This window comes from Melanerpes formicivorus, unplaced genomic scaffold (assembly GCF_026170545.1).
Source record: "Melanerpes formicivorus ecotype bairdi unplaced genomic scaffold, bMelFor1.0.p_v2 SCAF_51, whole genome shotgun sequence".
NCBI classification, from domain to species: domain Eukaryota; kingdom Metazoa; phylum Chordata; class Aves; order Piciformes; family Picidae; genus Melanerpes; species Melanerpes formicivorus.
The window spans coordinates 3,151,474-3,169,004 of record NW_027142403.1 but is presented as its reverse complement, the minus strand read 5'-3'; the positions used below and the strand labels follow the sequence as shown (position 1 = coordinate 3,169,004).

Genomic DNA, 17,531 nt, shown 5'->3' with positions numbered 1-17,531 from the left:
CCCCACTGCCTTAGAAAAAATAAATAAAGAAATGTAGGAAATATTAATATTTTCTGAGAGAAGCTCAAAAAATTCTATTTTACTCCTTTCTCAGACTGAGAGAGATGATTCTTCCACTCTGCTCTGATATTCCCTCTCCTGGAGAACTGTGTCCAGCTCCATGGCCCTCAATACAAGGAAGTCACAGACCTGATAGAGGTGGTCCAGAGGAAGGCCACAAAAATGATCTGAGGAGTGGAGTAATTCCTGTGTGAAGAGAGGCTGAGATCTGGGGTTGTTCAGCCTGGAGAAGAGAAGGCTCCAGGGAGACCTCATAGCAGCCTTCCAAAACCTGAAGGGGGCCTACAAGAAAGCTAGAGAGGAACTATTCACAAAGGTGTGTATCACTAGGACTGGGAGCAATGGTTTTAAACTGGACCAGGGTAGATTTAAACTGGACAGTAGGAAGAGGCTCATTACTATGTGGGTGGTGGAACACTAGAATAGGCTTCCCAGACAGGTGGTGGAGGCTCCATTCCTTGAGATGTTGAAGGTATTGATGGGGTCCTGAGCAACCTGATCTCCCTGTAGAGAGGTTAGACTAGATGACCTCTGGATGTCTTTTCCAACCCAGTGCATTCTATGACTTACTTGCCTCCCACAGAAGTCACTCTTCATCAAACATTATAGGCTTGTGATGAAATCATCATTTGATAACAGTTACATGAGGAAAATTGAGACTCAGGTGTTATGAAGTACAACTCATAAACTGTATGACTGGATTTTGAGAAGTCTGCTGCTTCATGCTCTGTTTGTACTGGGGAATTCTCTCATACTTGTGAATCACTGCCTTCAAGTAGACTAGGCATGGTCTCCAAGAGCAGAGACGTATGCTTCTCTTTTGCACACCCTGCAATCATCTGGACACTGACAGAAAAAGCAATTTGATAATCAGTTTGAATAGTTTGCCTCTTGGAGACCAAAGACAATGACAGCATCAAAACCCATAGCTCATCAACTCAGCCCTTGAGTGTTTGTTCTTTCAAGCACCCTCATACCCTCATTGTTTCCTACTGCAGAAAATGATAGGAATTTAGTTTCTTCCATTTCCTTTCCTTCTATTTTCCTTCTTCTTTTCTCTTTTCTTGTTTTTAAAAGTCTTTCCCTTCATTGAGGAAACTGGCCACCTAGAGCTGCAGCAAACCTTCCTTGCAGGATTGTGAAATCAAATACATTGATAGAGCCAAAAGATAATTTCAAAGGCAAGTTCATTATTAACAAATACCAACATTTTTGTCTAGTTTCATTCAATAACCTCATATTTTATTTTAATGGGTCTGGAGTTCCCAGAAGGGAAAGCATATCCTCTAGCAGGGTTTGCTGTTTGGGAAGTCATTCACTTGTGCATACAGGTGTTAGTGCTCACAGAGCTTGAGGGTCAGATGTTTAGATGCAAAAGGTAAGTCTGATCAGCTTTGACCACTGCAGGGAAGAATTCCTCTGCATAACTTTCAGCTTCCACCTGTGAACCAGAGGTGTCTTCCATTTGTCCCTTCTGCAGTGTTCTGTTGATCAGACAACAGTGTTTACGTTTGTTTGTGTGTCTGCATCTCCCACATTGCTGGGGCCACACACATCGCTGTGCTTTGTAAGACTTTTTCAAGGACCTTCAGAGTAAAGCAATGATGGGGGACTCTGAGTTGCTATGGTATCACACCAAGTAAGGCAGCTTGGCTCTCACTCAGGGGATTTCAGCAAGACTTTGATAGGAAGTTGCTTTGTTTTTTGGCACATAGGCCATGGGAACATATGGCTAAGACTCTGTGTAAAGTGTTGGATAGCTGCAGATGATTGGTATCCTGATGGAAGAGAGGTTGATACATAGGAATAAGGAATAGTTGTACCTGTTGCAAGATGACCATTGATGTGTGAAAAGTAAACCCAAGCTTCCATCTCTTTGTCCTTTTCAGGATGAGGAAAAACTTTTTCACTGTGGGGGTGATGGAAAACTGGAACAGGCTATCCAGGGAGGGTTGGGGATTCTCCCTCTCTGGAGATATTCAAAACCTGCCTAGATGTGTTCCTGTGTGATCTGGTATAGGTGATCCTGCTCAGCAGGGGGGTTGGACTAGATCTCTTGAGGTCCATTCCAGCCCCTAGCATTCTGTGATTCTTCATCCTCTTCCCCTTCCCAGTTACCTGCATTTTCACTAATCAAGTCCTTGTGCCCCTGGGACATTTTCCAGCTCTTTTGCACAGGCACAAAGATGGGAGCACTTTGTTTCTTTTTCCTTTGCATTTCCTCTCAGTCTCAGCATTGCCTTGCAATTTCTCATCCCCACTAATCAGCACCTGATATTTCTGCTCATACTTCTTTCTGGGAGGCTCTTCCTTTTCTCTCCCCACCTGCTTGCATTTGGTCTGGGAAATCCTGACTGCTTTCCTGTTCCCTTTGCCCTACAAAACTCTTTTTACTTAACACCTCCATTAACAGAGTCCAGTCTTGATGGAATGATTCATTTTGAGAGAGATCTCACACATGGACCCTTCTCTCTATAGGGGTTTGAAAACCCTGTAGCTAACATAGCAGTGTTATGTTTACAAGTGTATATATTTAGGCACCAAACTTTAGGAAGGTTTAGTTATATTTTTTTATTCTAATTCTGTCATATAAAATGTTTGTTAAAAAAACAACACCCAACTGTTTTCAGTTGCCTGAAATTATTTTCAGATGGGGAGTATACCTGGACATAAGTCATGTCTTATAATTAAATTGTCATTTTAGTTTAAAACACTGACAGTAAAATGTGCTTTTAATGTCATGGTCACTTCTGTCTCATACACATAAAGTCCTGAAATCTGTTATTCAAGCTCAACGTTGGGTTCTGAAAAAGAAAGATGATTGTGACACTGAAGTACCTCTCTTGAGCTTTGAGATAGACAGTTCAGGGGGAAACCATCCTAATTTTTAAGCCAGATAATTCTCCAATAATGAGGAGATGCTCTCAAACTGGAGTGCTTACTTGGGAGCTTGTACAAAATCTTTTCTTCTCTTCTATAGAATCATAGAACAGTCTGGGTTGGAAGGGATCTCTGAGTGTGATCTACTCCAACACCCTCTGCAGTAAGCAGGGGCATTCACAATTGCATCTGGCTGCCCAGAGCCCTCCTGAGCCTCACCTTGCATATCTCCAGGGATGGGGCCACAACCACCATCCCAGGCAACCCGTTCCAGTGCTCCACTAATCTTATGGGAAATCTTAAAAAAGAATAAAGCCTTTTTCACTACTCTACTCTGCCCTTCTTAATAGGGGCTAGTTCAGTATTCAGAGTTAATATGCTCACTTATGAAATCCTAATATTGCAAAGATGAGAGGAAGATACCACTTAGTAAATGAATGCAGAAGAGCATGAGAAACTGGCTGGGACTGTGTGGGATTCAGCTTGGCAATGGATAGAGGGGTTTGCTGTTGCTTCTCTGGTTGGCTGAAGTTGTGGTGCATGTAGAGCTGCCTTTTGGATGTTGCATTGGGAGGAGATGAGCTGGCTGGTAGAGGGAGCAGTGGGGAGATTGGTAGTGGTGAAGGTTGAGTGCTGTTGAATGAGAAGCTGCCCTTCCTGCAGATGTAAATGAGGGAAAGGTCTGCAGTGTTTCATAGAAAGTAAGTAAACTCTACAGCCTTGTATTGGTATGAGTTCTGGGTAGTAATAGGGATATAGTAACTGAGACTTTCCATGTCCTGCTGCAATTATTGTGGAAAGCCTTTCCTTTATCAAACCTGCTTCTAAACTTGTTAGTGAGTGTTGTATAGCTGAGTTATGTCATGGCATACATGTCATAGCAAATTGTGTTACCAGCCTAGTTAAGGTTAGGATTGCTATCCTTGTTCACCAGTGAGAAGCTTGCTCCCTATCTGTGACAGCAAACTAGAGCTGGTTTGAAAGAAACCCACTCAAAATGTATGTGTGGGGTTTGGCTCCCTGTGCGAAGAGTTTCACCCTCAGCTTCACTTAAATTGTGCCTTATTTGTCAACATTGATACAACCTCAGGAAGCAAGTGTTTACCTCACTGACTCAAGAGTTGCCTGCCACACTGAACACAAATATTGCTTGCAACAGTGTAATTACTTTGAGCAATAGCATTAAGTGTGGTGATACTTTCATAATTATGCCTACACCTTACTTTTGCTCTTTGCTAGACAAAGCCTTAGTGTTGTGCTCCGTCTAATATTGGTGCTGTGCTGTAAACCTCCCTGTGAGGAGCCCTGTCCTTCAGATACCTCGGGAATATAGACTTAGCAGGGTGTTGTCCTGAGGATAGCAACCCAAAAAGGAAGCTCGTTCACTACAAATCCACTCAAGGAAGCCCCAGTGAAGATGCAGCAAGTGGAGCTGCACTGAGTGCTTGCTACACTGGGTAGAACTTCCCAGAGCTCTCTGGGGATGTGCAGAATCTGACTCACAGCTGAGTCATGCTCTTTTAAGGGTGATTTCTTCCTTGTAACAGGGTAACCTGAGATTGTCATACTATGTACTTCAAAAAATATCCTGCTGTTTTGCTGTACAGCAGATGGCTCCTGTAAAGCTTACACCATTAATTAATTTAGAGCTCTCTCTAGAGCTTGTCACAGCAGGATGAATTGATGTGTTATGGAGCTATGTCAGACACAGCAAAGTGACCCAACAGAAACAGCACTGCTTGCATTCCAATGCAGTGCTCTTTGAAAGCAAGGTGGAGAGAGGTGGCCTAACCTCACACAGCCAGTAAGAGTTGAGTATGGCAGGCATTCACCACAATCTGTCTTTAAATATTCAGAACCTTCCTCTTGGTACAGCTGTGGAGAGGAGGCTCAGTCCTGCTCTCCTGAGCTATTTTTGCAGTGCCATCTTCTATGTAGTCACATGATAAAAGCTAATTTAATGGTGACTGTTCCAGATGAGTGAAGAGAGAAGTGACTGAGGGCAGGCTCAGGACACTTCAAAATCTGGCACTTGTACAAAGGGAGTGACTTTTCTGTGTTTGATTAGGCTGTGCCAGTCTCCAATGGCCGCTACTATAAGGAGACTCCGCTATCTGTTGTGGGGTGGTGAGATGCAGTGTTGCTACTTCCACATGCCAAAGGCAACCTCACTATCATCTTCCATCTTTTTGATTCATTTAGTGCTCAGTGATGATTTTCATTCTCCTGACTTTTTGATTTTTTTTCAGACAGATTCTGATGAGGCCTCTTTGTCTACAAAAACATCTCCTCAGATGTTCTCTCTGGATTCAGCACACTGCAGCTGTGCAGATTGCTAACACTCTCCTTTAACAGAAACCTTGGGCTTTGAAAAAAGGGAACTTGTTTGCATAGATAGCACCACAAATGGGAACACTTTGAAAAGGCAGCTTGACTATCAGGTTTGGGTAATACAGCCTCAGCACTGAGCCTTGGGATTGGTCACAGGCTGTGAACAAAAACTGTTCCTTGCAGATGTACTGGGGTGTGCTGCCAGTGCCTGAACAGGAGGCTCCTGCAGACACTTCTTTGGGTGCAAAGACAGGCTCATGAGCAGTTTGTGGGAATCAAGGTTGTGTGCCAGCTTGAAGGATCTACATGTGTGCCTGTTTGTGCACTCAAGGAGAAGGCAAAGGAGAGTGAGGATGGAGAATCTAGACATGTTTCTCCCAAATCCCATCCAAACACTTTCTCAGAAGTCTAAACATGGAGAAGAGGCAATAAACATGCATTAGATACCACTTGGCTGGAAATGTTTCTGCCTTGTGCCTTATGGGAATAGATTGAGGATATGGCATGCTTCCATCTGTATTATGTTGTGTAAAATAAACATTTTCTTCTGGAAGGAAGAGTTGTTTGTCTTTTACTTCCAGAGTTTTGATCATTTGTGTGATCCCTGTCCTTTGGTATAATCACTTTCTGGCAAGAAAAATAGTTTTTCTTGGGTATCTTGTTTAGAGTGGTCTATAGAGAGTGCTCTGTAGTATTCAGCAAAGCAAGAAGCACAGTCTAACCCACCATCACTCAGACCTTACACTTTCTTAGCTGGTGAAATATTTACCTAAGGTCAAGCTTCCTCCATTAGAAATGGAGCTAAGAATATAAGGTTTGTTCCACCTGAAAAGGCAAGATTCCTTGATGTCACGGCACACAAATCATTGGAAGGACTGTATAGAATCAGGAGATGATCTGAAGACTTCTCCCTACTCCAGACATGAGTATTTATAAATTATCCAGAAACAGATTCTGCTCCCAGTATTGAATAGCACCCTGGTTAGCAGATATTCTCTGCAGGAGTAAGGTGTTGGATCTTGAGATTCAAGAAAGCTTTTGCACACACACTCGGCTTTAAACATGCTCACAGATAAATGAAGCTGAGAAGGTACCCCTGGTCATCTGTTGCTAAAATTTTCTGTGTTGAGTCTTGCAATGTGTTCACAGGTTTCTCAAGTCCATTCAGCAAACACACAAGAACATGTTCTCTTCACAAGTTTATGTATCTACCACCATAACTTCAGGGATGCATTTACTAGCAAAAGCACCTGTACTTAGATTCGTTCTGAAATGCCAGCAGGTAATTCTAGGCAGCTGACAGAGGTGTTTGGCCTCCATGAGTCTGCTTCTGGAGAGAGATGGGGTGCCCCAGAGAACAGTTTGTAAACCACCTGTTTCTGTTCATTGATCAGGGAAAGGGGCAGAAGTCATAAATGTGGCATCATGGTTAGAGGTGTAATGTGGTTCTGTGTCATTGCCCTCTTTCTGTTAAACAACTTTTTGTATCTGTAAGATGGAAAGGCTTAGAAGTTTAATCCTGCAAGTCCATATATTTCCTAGTGTAGGAAACAAATGTGCCTAAACCAGCTCAGTGGTTTCCTCCAGCCCCTAACTCTTCTACCCCAAGGCTCTCCACATCCATTTCTGCTATTCCCACCCCCCAGTGTTAAAGGTTAAAGAAAACAATGACTCTTTCTTCTTTATGTTCCCACTTCATTTCCTCTCTAAAGCTTTTCTTGAGTTGTTGTCTTTTCCAAAGAAACCTCTCTTGAGTTTGACTCTATTGTGCAGCTGCACAACAGTCAAGGATGGTGATTTGTTAAACACCATAAACATAATTTGTCAGAGGTAATTTTTTGGTGACTTTGCCTATAGTTACTGGGACACTGCTGAGAAACTGAAGGGAGTTCAGAGGAGAGCTGTATGTATCATCAGCACTTGCTTGGAAGTGTTGGAACACAACTTCCAAAGGAGAACCAGAGTGCAGACAGGTTCAGCCTGAAAGCAAAAGCATGGGCGAAGGTGCGTGGGTAAGGAAATGGCAGAGCTGCTACTTATTTATAAGTGAAAGATTTTACAAAGGATGCACTGTGCTTGTTCTCATTTCTCAGCGCAGGTAGGGCAAGAAATAAAAAGGCTCAATTACAGCAGAGGAAACGTGCCTTCAATTTTAAAACAAAATGGTGCAAGCCATTGGATCTCCCTGGGTGTAATGTGCAGGGTGAGACAAAACTTCCTGAGAGGCAGAGCTGAAGAAGAAATATTACAGTCCATCCAACACAGATGGGGAATGGACTAGCAAGTCCAGCAGAGTGCTAACAGAGCTATTGGTCACCAACAAGCTGGTTTGTCAGCAGATAACAGGAAAGCAGAGGTTCCAAGCAGGAACTAATGGCACAGATTGCGACTCATATTTGTGGCTCTGCTCAATTACTGAATGCACCTCATTAGAATTGCAGATGTCTCCAAACAGCACTGAGCAAGGGAGAAAAGAGATGTGAGAGTACAACTGCCAGGAGAGAAGGTGTGGGATTGTCAAAGGTTCTGCAGGCTAAATGATTACTGTCATGCCAATTTGAGGTTTGAGTTTGCACTCAGACACTCCAGGCTGGCTGGCTGCTGGCCCACATTTTCACTCCTGTCTGGAATGATCCTACCAGGTTCTTGGGCAATGTGTCTGAGCACAGCGAGGACGTGGTGGCTTAGAGCAAGCCTTGCTCCTTGAAGCGTAGCAGATGCAACTAACTCAGCCCTAGGTGCAGAAAACTGCAGAACACAACCAGGCACAGCTAGCTAAGATGTATGGAAACAGCCCAAGTAGTTAGGAGCACAACTTCACCTTTGCAAAGGGGTATGTGTTCTCTAATCACTTTGGTGTATTCTCCCCCAAAAGCAGATAGAAGAAAGGAGATCTATGCAGAGGAGACAGATGTGATGATGTTGGACTGGAAAGGTGAGCTAGGAAAGAAACCACTGATATAACTCCAAAAGCTAGGAATGGAAACAGAGTGAAACAGAATTAAACATTAAAGAAGGGTTGGAAAGGAAATAGGTTTGGAGAAAAGACAGGATTGGCATTAGAAAAAAATGTAGGCAAGAAAGGGGGGGAAAATGGAAAGAATTTAAGAGGTGGAGAGAATCAGGTGGGTGACTACATCACTGTGGATGTAATGCTAAGCACAGAGAGCATGGTGATGAATGTGGCCCTGTGGTCAGACAGCAGAAGAAAACTTTCTGTATAGACTTAAACATTATCCTGCTTGTGAGAAGTGAGCTTGAATAAATGCTGCCAGGGGTTTCTAGAAAGAATAATGATTTTACATTAAACAATGGAGAAGTCTAACTCAAAATTACTATGCAATAAGTAGGAATTGCATCAATATATGAAAAATGAAGAAGTCAGCCAGGATTATCACAATGTATTCTGCCTTTTTTTGCAGCTCTCCCTCTTTTCTGTTCTTTTTCAGAAATTAAGGATAGGGTAATTTTTTTTTTCCCTAGCAATTGCATCAGCCATAGGAATGTGTCACATGGTAAATGAAAGGGGATGAATAAATCAGAACAGATTTTTGAATCATTTAAAAAGCAGAATCTTCACATTCTATTGTTAACCTGCTGCCATACAACATGAAATGCACAAAAATCACATTGCAATTGCTGGAATAAAACCATTGCAAGTATTGGAAAACATTCCTGCATCCATTTAATTCTGTCCAAAGACTGTTTCAGACTCAGAGTTGTCAAAAACTGTTTCACATCACATGGGGGTAAAAAAAAAACAACCAAAATAGAATTATTTACCTGTTGTGTGCTGCCTAAACATGAAACACTAGTACATATCTCCAGAAACTGTGGCCACAAAATTTGATCACCTTTCCTTCCAAGGCTGATGGAAAATGCTATGTTTAGTTACCTGGAATTGATTGTACTCACAAATTAACATAATCTTCTGCTCTCATTGTCATACATATATGTGCCAACATCCTCGCTTGTCAGGGCAGATTTCTGGCTCCTGTAATACCAGCCTGACTAGAAAACAGCTTTGGACTGTGCCTAAGCCAAAAAGCTTAGCAACAAAAACACAAAGAGAAGAGTGGTGCAATACAGAGACAACATTTTTTGTTTAGTTTTGTTATAAGAGCAGGAGGATGGATGAAGGATTTTTACAGGGGCTTCCCCAGTTTAGTCACTGTTTCAATGTGTGACCTTATCCTCACCAAGGTTCGTGCCTCATTTTCCTCATCAGTGAAACATTGTCGGGGCCAAACCCCTTGGCAGCTGAGGTTGTGAGTGACCAAATGACACAGCATTTGTAAAGCACACTGAGACCCTCCAGCAAGAAATTGCTATAGAGGAGGCAGGTGTGATGCTGATTGCTTCACACACATGCAACATAGTTAATGAGCTTCAGGCAGTGAAGCCACTGGTCGTGATGGCATTTGTGTGTGTTGGCAGTGCTCTGACTGCAGTGTTAGCACCCGCTTTCCACAGGGGTATTGGGGCTGTGCCCTCTGGGGATGGTTGGGGGTGTCCTACCATTCAGTTCCTGCCCTGTTGATCTCTTCCCACCAGCACTCTGTCGGCTCACCGAGGCTCTGGGCCGCTGGCATGCAGGCGTAGTTCCACAGTCTGTCAGAACCTTCCTTCTTGCTGAAAACACTCCTGACGGCCACGACCACCTGCCCGTGCGGGCACTGGAAGTTGAAGCCCTGCCGGTACACATTGACCCATTCATCATTATCGCCGTAGTTGTAGGGACCGTACTGATAGTCACCATACTGACCCCATGCCACAGTCAGCAGAGGCAGAAACACACAGAGAAGGACCAAGTCCATTCTGAGGATGTTCCTGGCTTAGAAATGCCCTGCTGGTTTGTTGGGCTGGCCCTTTTATATCGCCTCTAACATTTGGCTTCCAGATGTTATACTTCAAGATCCAAGTGCAATGTGTCATTGCTTAGCAAATCATCTGAGTTACAGACACGTCTGATTACTTTTAAGGTGGAATTCTGCAAGTACAGTAAAACTGTAAGCTGTAAGAGCAGGGTCTTCCCACCACCACAAACCATCTGTGATCCCTTGCTGCAGAGCTACTGTACAGAGCAAGACACATGTTGTAGCACAACTGTCATAGACATCCCACTTTTATTCTCAAGGCAGCAGTTAAGTTTGAAAACTACTTTATTTGAAGTTGCCATTTTCCATTACTAGTAACGTGCAACAAGATGTGATTATGTGTGTCCACCCTCTTCCCCCTAAATATGTGTGACATAATGCTGCCAGTTCCTAGAAAGAAGGGAACTGGGCAAGATGGGGAAATTCACTGCTCCTACTGTTTGAAACAAACAAAAAAATAAATCCCCCCACAAAACATACAAAAAAAGTCCTTTAGGCATTTTGGGTTGGTTTGGCTTGATTGGGTGTGAGGTGGAGCCCAACTGTCTGAGACTCTGGCTTGGCACGGAAACAGCTCACCCGGAGAAGTAGGGCATTGGCTTCCATGCAGAACTAATTTTGCTATGACTGTCTATGAACACTGTAAAACTGTGGACTTGGCAAATGTTTCAATGTGAGGATAGAGCAAGTTATGAGATAAGCTTTGTGTGTCATCAGAGTCTATTGAGATCTTTGAGCAAGGCTATTGCATTTCCCATGGGCTAGAAACACAGGTCTTCTGGTGAGGAACTTTGACACCATCCCCCATAGCAAACTCCTGGCCAAGCTGTCAGCCTGTGGCTTGGACAGCAGCACTCTGGCCAGGCCCAGAGAGTGGTGGTGAATGGTGCCACGTCCAGCTGGCAGCCAGTTACTAGTGGTGTCTGCCAGTGATCAGTGTTAGGTCCCATACTGTTCAATATCTTTATTGATGAGCTGGACAAGGTCATTGAGTCCATTATCAGTAAGTTTGCAGATGACACCAAGTTGGGGGCAGGTGTTGATCTGCCAGAGGGTAGGAGGGCTCTGCAGAGGGACCTTGCCAGGCTGGACAGATGACAGAGTCCAAGGGCATGATTTAAGACATCTAAGTGCTGGGTTCTACACTTTGGCCACAACCACTCCATGCAGCGCTACAGGCTGGGGACAGAGTGGCTGGAGAGCAGCCAGGAAGAAAGGGACCTGGGAGTACTTGTTGACAGTTGGCTGAACATGAGCCAGGAGTATTCCCAGGTGGCCAAGAAGGCCAATGGCATCTTGGCCTGTATCAGATATAGCGTGGCCAGCAGGAGCAGGGGTCATTCTTCCACTGTACTCAGCACTGGAAGTGTTTGAAAAGAGACTGCATGAGGCACTTGGTGCCATGGTTTAGTTGATTAGATGGTGTTGGGTGATAGGTTGGGTTTGATGATCTTGAAGGTCTTTTCCAACCTGGTTAACTCTGTGATTCTGTAACTGCTGTGCTGCACATTCAAAACCTGACTTGCCACTTGGAAATATGTTTATATATCACATCTTCAGGTAACTTCTGTATGAGGAACCCACCCTAACTAGGAGAACATGGAACAGGGTGCTTCACTTAACTGTGTACTTGACCCATAGAAAACTGTGGGACCTGAGCATGTAGTAAGACAGTCCAAAGTCAATGTAACATAGTCTGAGTAGGTGTATGATACCTATGCTGTATTAGCAGTGAAATGTGCGACCTTTGGAACAGCTACAGATTCAGATTCTGTCTCTTCCACTGAAATGACCACAAAGAACCCAGAGATTGTTTATTGTTGCAAAGTTCTCCTCCCCTCTTTTCACTCTCCCTCTTCCCCTGTTGGGCTACACACAAAATAACTCCAAATGTGTCAGCTTTTGCCCTGTTGCTGATACTATCAGAAAGAAGACTTGCTGTTCTTTAAGATCTCCAAATCCATTATGCTTGTTCATTGCTTTGCAAGATCATAAGCATCCTACGAGGTGGGTGACTTTACTAACTAGCCCCAGATCTCATAAGTTCCCTTCAGCCTCATCAACCAGTACTTTGGTGCCTTTGGCTAATAGCTTTTTTGGTAGCAGAGCCTTGTTGGGCAAAACTCTAAGTGAGGGGTCATCAATGTTTCAGTTGTCCACCATCACAGCCAGTGCAGTTCCACATGAACCTGCCAGCAAAGAGCTGCTGATCTGGCTCTGTGCCTCACCTCCAGCTCTAGCAGCCCCAGATGCCTGGGGAAGAGGGCTATGGAGACAGCACAGAACACCCCTTTCCTTGTAGCTGCCCACTTCTAGATCTTAGGTAATAGTAGGGGACACAGGTAGCCCAAGTCCAAGGAGAGAGGAAATATAAGATTAAAACCCCATTGATACCTGATGGGCACCAGAGTACAGATTTGAACTGCATGACCTTTTCAGCTAACTCACCAGAGTAGGCTTTCCCCTCTCTTGCTTCCTTAGACACGTAGTCACATCTGGAAGCTCTGCACACTGCTGTGTATGCCTGGAAGGCATTCTGGAAGACATCTGAGCAGGAAGCACCACATTAGCATATACATATGATCTTTGCCTCACATAACCCTTTATAAGCACCATGCCTTGGAAGCCAGTCCAGACAAAATCAGGGTCAAAAGGGGATGAGAGGAGGGAGGAAGGCTCTGTGGGCAGCAGAGCAGTCTTCCTTTGTCTGCCTTTGGCATGAGCATGAAGCTTGGAGGTGTCTGTTGTCAATTCCTATACACAGTCTGCCCTGCATGATCTCAGAGGGTAGGGTGGCACTTATGTGCTGCACTGTCATCAAGAAGTGGTTTGGCTGGGAGAAAAAACTGTACAGGGAAGATGGTTAGCATGAGAGAGGTGGAACTACAGGTCCCTGTAGCCTGATAATCCACAGTTCTGTGTTCCTGGATCCAGTGTTTTCTGGGAACTTCTAATAGAAAATGTCATGCTTCATTCTGCTACTGAAGAAAACCAGGTAAGAGTAGAATTTCTTGCAGGAGGGACGTGGTAGTTTTTTACTTACCTTGGAGAAGGGTGGTGTTTGTGAGTGGGAGGAAGTGTGATTAGAAAAGTCCTGTAGGTTAAAAAAGAGAATAGTTGTGTGTGCATGAATTTTGGGTTTGAGTAATGCTGGTTCAGATTTGCAGTTCACAGCTGCTTGGCTCATGGACCAAAGCAGAGGTTACATAGTCCTTGTTTTGATAACATTTCACACCAGTGCTGCAACCCAGACAGTCCCACTGGTGTTGCCAGCGCTGAGAGTTGCAGTTTTAGCTGTGTTTCCAGTGACTCAGTGGCATATCGAGCACTCTGCCTTATGCTGTTTCAGCCAGTGAATCAAACATAGAAGTTCAAAAGCCAGTGGATAGAAGAGCTGCAAACTATTCTGCAGCTTGGTGACTTTGGTTAGCTTCAGCTGGAGTCTGCACTAGGAGAGAACACAAAGATGCTAAAAATCAGTCTCTCTCTGAAATCACTTACCCTGTAATTTGACTTTAAAAACATCAGCTGTATGCCTTGTACATCCAACCTCTGGAAGAGCAGAAAGCATTGATGAAACAGTAAATATAAGGTGCTAAGACCAGACTGTCATTATCATTTTTTTTTGCCATGGGCATTGAAATAGGTTGCCCAGGGAGGTGGTGGGTTCACTGTCCCTGGGGGTGTTCCAGAAACATGTACTCCTGGCACTTTGCAACGTGGTTTAATCACCACGGTTGTCTTAGGTTGACAGTTGGACTAAAGGATCTCAGAGGTCTTTTCCAACTTAATTCTATGAACCTATGAAATCTATACTGGCTGGTAATTTCATTCCTATCAGTTGTCAGAAATAGTGCATTTAATCCACACAAACCAGCATTTAATTTCTGTCTTGCCCAGTGATGGTGGATGAAAGTGATTGTTCTTGATACCCACACGTCCTGGCCTAACTGATGTTAGCTGTGCTTTGGACATTAAGAGGAAGTTCTTCACAGTGAGGATAGTGAAATACTGGAACAGGTTGCTCAGAGATGTGGTGGAGGCCCCATCCCTGGAGACATTAAAGATTAGACTTCATGGGGCCCTGAACAACCTGACCTAGATAAACAGGTCCCTGCTCAATGCAAGGGACCTTCAAGGGTCCCTTCTAACCCAATGCGTTCTATGGGTGTTACCTCACAGCACTTCATCCTTTAGATGCATGAGAGTGATTCCATCCCATATCACTCAGGACTACAGACAGAAGTGAAGCTTTCCATTTTGTGTTGATGATGGTGCCGAGTGTGTGTTCCCTGAGCCCTGAAATCCTCTGCATGTGAATCAGGTAAGGCAGAAGCAATGACACTGCAGCAGCAATATACTCCGGCATCCACGCTAAGGCAGCTGCACCATGGCATTTCACAGCGAGAAGAAAGTGCTTTTCATGCCTGCTCATTGCATCAGTGAGGTCACACATTTTGAACACATTCCCCGTATTTTATGACACACTGTCTCAGAGTAATGCTTGCAGTTCTGAGAAAGCAAAGTGTCTGGGATGAGTCAGGGAGGCTGCATGATCTGGGAGCTGCAAATGGAATTCAATTACTGATTACTTTTTTGTGACATCTTTGTAGCATGCCTTTTTTTTTTCTTTAAATAAACTTCTTCAAATAGGCTTCCTGCATTTTATCAGCATGAGGATTTAGGGTGCCTCTATTATGTTTTTGAAATGAGGTTATAGAAGCCATGGTAATATGGACAAAGGTGAAGCTGTCCTTCACATGGGGCAAAGATACATCCTTGTCACCTTTTTAGCTCAAAGTGATTACCTTTTTTTTTCAGAGTAAAGGCTAGAGTGAGTAAAGCCTTCAGAGTGAAGGCTAGAGTTCATTTGTCAAGGCTTCCTACTAGAAAAGGCTAAACCCTGTCCCACCCCCCTTATTCCACATGGTGGGTTCAGTGATCTGTCCAATGTCCACCAGTACCTCAGGGTAAGAAACAGATTTTAAACTCCAGCATCTAGACTGTCAGCATCAGACTCCATCTCTAAGAAAACACATCTTTTCCCAACCCTTTCTTCCTGACACTCCCTTACAGAGGCTGCTGATTCAACGTCCTCTTGGTGTAGCTCTGTGTAAAAAGGAGAATCTGCTGAAGCTCCTGTGATACTAAAGGATACTGCAGAGCTGTTTTCTCTTTGGAAGCAGCTTTATAAAGTTCTGATAAGATACCTCTTGGAATATTGCTGTAGATATAAAAAGTGTAAGCCAAAGTGCTGTTTTCCAAGGTTATCATGGACTTTTGGATTACTTTTGTGATAGCTTCCTGCTTGCATGTGCAGTGTTAAATCACAAGTTAAGTAATAGAAGCAAACAGGAAAGGCAAAACTTAAACCATAAAGTCTCTGAGGAGAGTAAGGATGCTGCAATGAAACATAAGTCAAATAACTGAACCAATTTTTCCTGGTCTCGGAAACTGACTAGATGTTGTGATAAGTATTCTCGATCTACAACTCTGAAATCTATCACTTTGAAAATGTAGTTTTCAAGTTACCAGTGGACAGTTGTTTCATCAGTGGATCACCGTTTCTACATCACATTAACCCCCAAAACTGGGCATACAAAAGTGACAGTCGCCTTTGTGACAAACCTTTCCACGCTGGCACAAAGCTTTGAGCATGAAAAAGCCAAGGAAAGGAAAAAAGCTAAATTGGTGCAAGGGGAGACTTACTTATCAACTGCAGGGCTTCTGCAGCATCCTAGAATTTCCACCCAGAATACTCTGCCATTGAATAACCCATGAGCCTACTGCCATCATTACTGACTTCCACAGATCTCGCCTTGGAGATGGTTTCAAATAGATTTAGTAGGGTATATTTAACCAGTTCTGACCACAGCATCACAGAGTGGCGGGGGTTGGAAGGGACCTCTGGAGGTCATTGAGTCCAACCCCCCTGCCAAAGCAGGATCACCTAGGGCAGGTTGCACAGGAAGGAGACTCCTCAACATCTCTGGGCAACCCTTTCAAGTGCTCCAACACCCTCACTGTAAAGAAATTTCTCCTGAAGTTCAAGTGAAACCTCCTGTGCTCTGATTTGTACCTGCTTCCCCTTGTCCTATCACTAGACACCACTGACAACAGCCCAGTCCCATCCCCTTTAGATATTTATATGCATTGATAAGATTCCCTCTCAGTCTTCCCTTCTCCAAGCTAAAAAGCTCCAGGTCTCTCAGCCTCTCCTCTTACAAGAGATTCTCCATTCCCTTCACCATCTCTGGTGGCCCTTTGTTGGACTTTCTCCAGTATTTGCCTGACCCTCTTGAAACTGGCAGCCTTGAACTGGACACACTAACCCAGAAGAGGCCTGCCAGGGTGAAGTAGAAGGAGAGGAGAACCTTCCTCAACTTCCTGGTCAAGCTCTTCTTAATGCACCCCAGAATATCATGTGCCTCCTTGGCTACAAGGGAAGTTTTCTGGTTCATGGTGGACTTGTTCCCCACCAGGACTCCCAGGTCTTTTCTGCAGAGCTGCTTTCCAGCAGTCAGCCACATAGCTCTATTGATGCACAGGGTTATTCCTCCCTACATTCAGGACTCTACACTTGCCCTTGTTGAACTTCATGAGGGTTACCTTGGCCCAATTCTCCATCCTGTCCAGGCCTTGCAGAACAGTCTGGCAGGGTGTCAGCCACTCCTGACAGCTTTGTATCATCAGCAAACTTGTTCTTTCATCCAGGTCGTTGATCAATATGCTAAACAAGAATGGACCACTAAACAAGAAAGGAGCACCACTAAACCCTGCACCTTTGATCATAACCCTCTTGTGCTCTGTCTTTCAGCCAGTTCTCAATCCACCTCACAGTCCACTCATCCACACTTCCTAAGCTTCCCTGTGAGGATGTTATGAGAGACATTGTCAAAAGCCTTGCCAAAACTGAAGTAGACAGCATTCACTGCTCTCCCCTCATCTACCCAGCTGGCCACACCATTGTAGAAGACTATCAGGTTGTGAATCCATTCTGATAACCTTGACAAACTTTTCCTCCATGTGCTTAAAGATGACCTCCAGAATGAAGTCCGTTCCTCAAACTGGGTGATAAGAAGCTGTCTAATTTGACTATTATGCATATATAGTAAGAAGCCATGCCCTGCTTAGGAACAGAAAATGATGTATTTTTGTTCAGATTCTCTAGCAATGAAGAAGTTAGATGATTCCTGCTTTTTCACCTCCTGCACCTCCTTCACCTCCTGAATCATAGTAATTCAGGCTGTTGTCAACAGCGACATAATTGCTTCTCCCTGCTCTGCACATCAGCTGTAAAAGTTGCCCTCCTCTGCTAACTCTTACCACTTGTGCTAATAAATTCATTCTCTAGAGCTGTTGCAAATTACAGAGCTGTTGTAA

The 17,531-nt window shown here is 44.0% G+C and overlaps 1 protein-coding gene and 1 long non-coding RNA gene across 2 annotated transcripts in view; one reads left to right on the top strand and one right to left on the bottom strand.

The window, feature by feature from the left end:
- The window catches only part of DPT (dermatopontin), a 28,167-nt gene extending 18,039 nt beyond the window's left edge, over positions 1–10,128 (bottom strand). Inside the window, exon 1 of the mRNA XM_068160646.1 lies at positions 9,790–10,128. Within this exon, the coding sequence (XP_068016747.1) occupies positions 9,790–10,088 (299 nt within the window). The 5' untranslated portion in view covers positions 10,089–10,128. The remainder of the gene's footprint in view (positions 1–9,789) is intronic.
- Positions 1–17,531, top strand: part of LOC137452312 (uncharacterized) — a 152,409-nt gene that overhangs the window by 17,418 nt on the left and 117,460 nt on the right. The window lies entirely within an intron of this gene.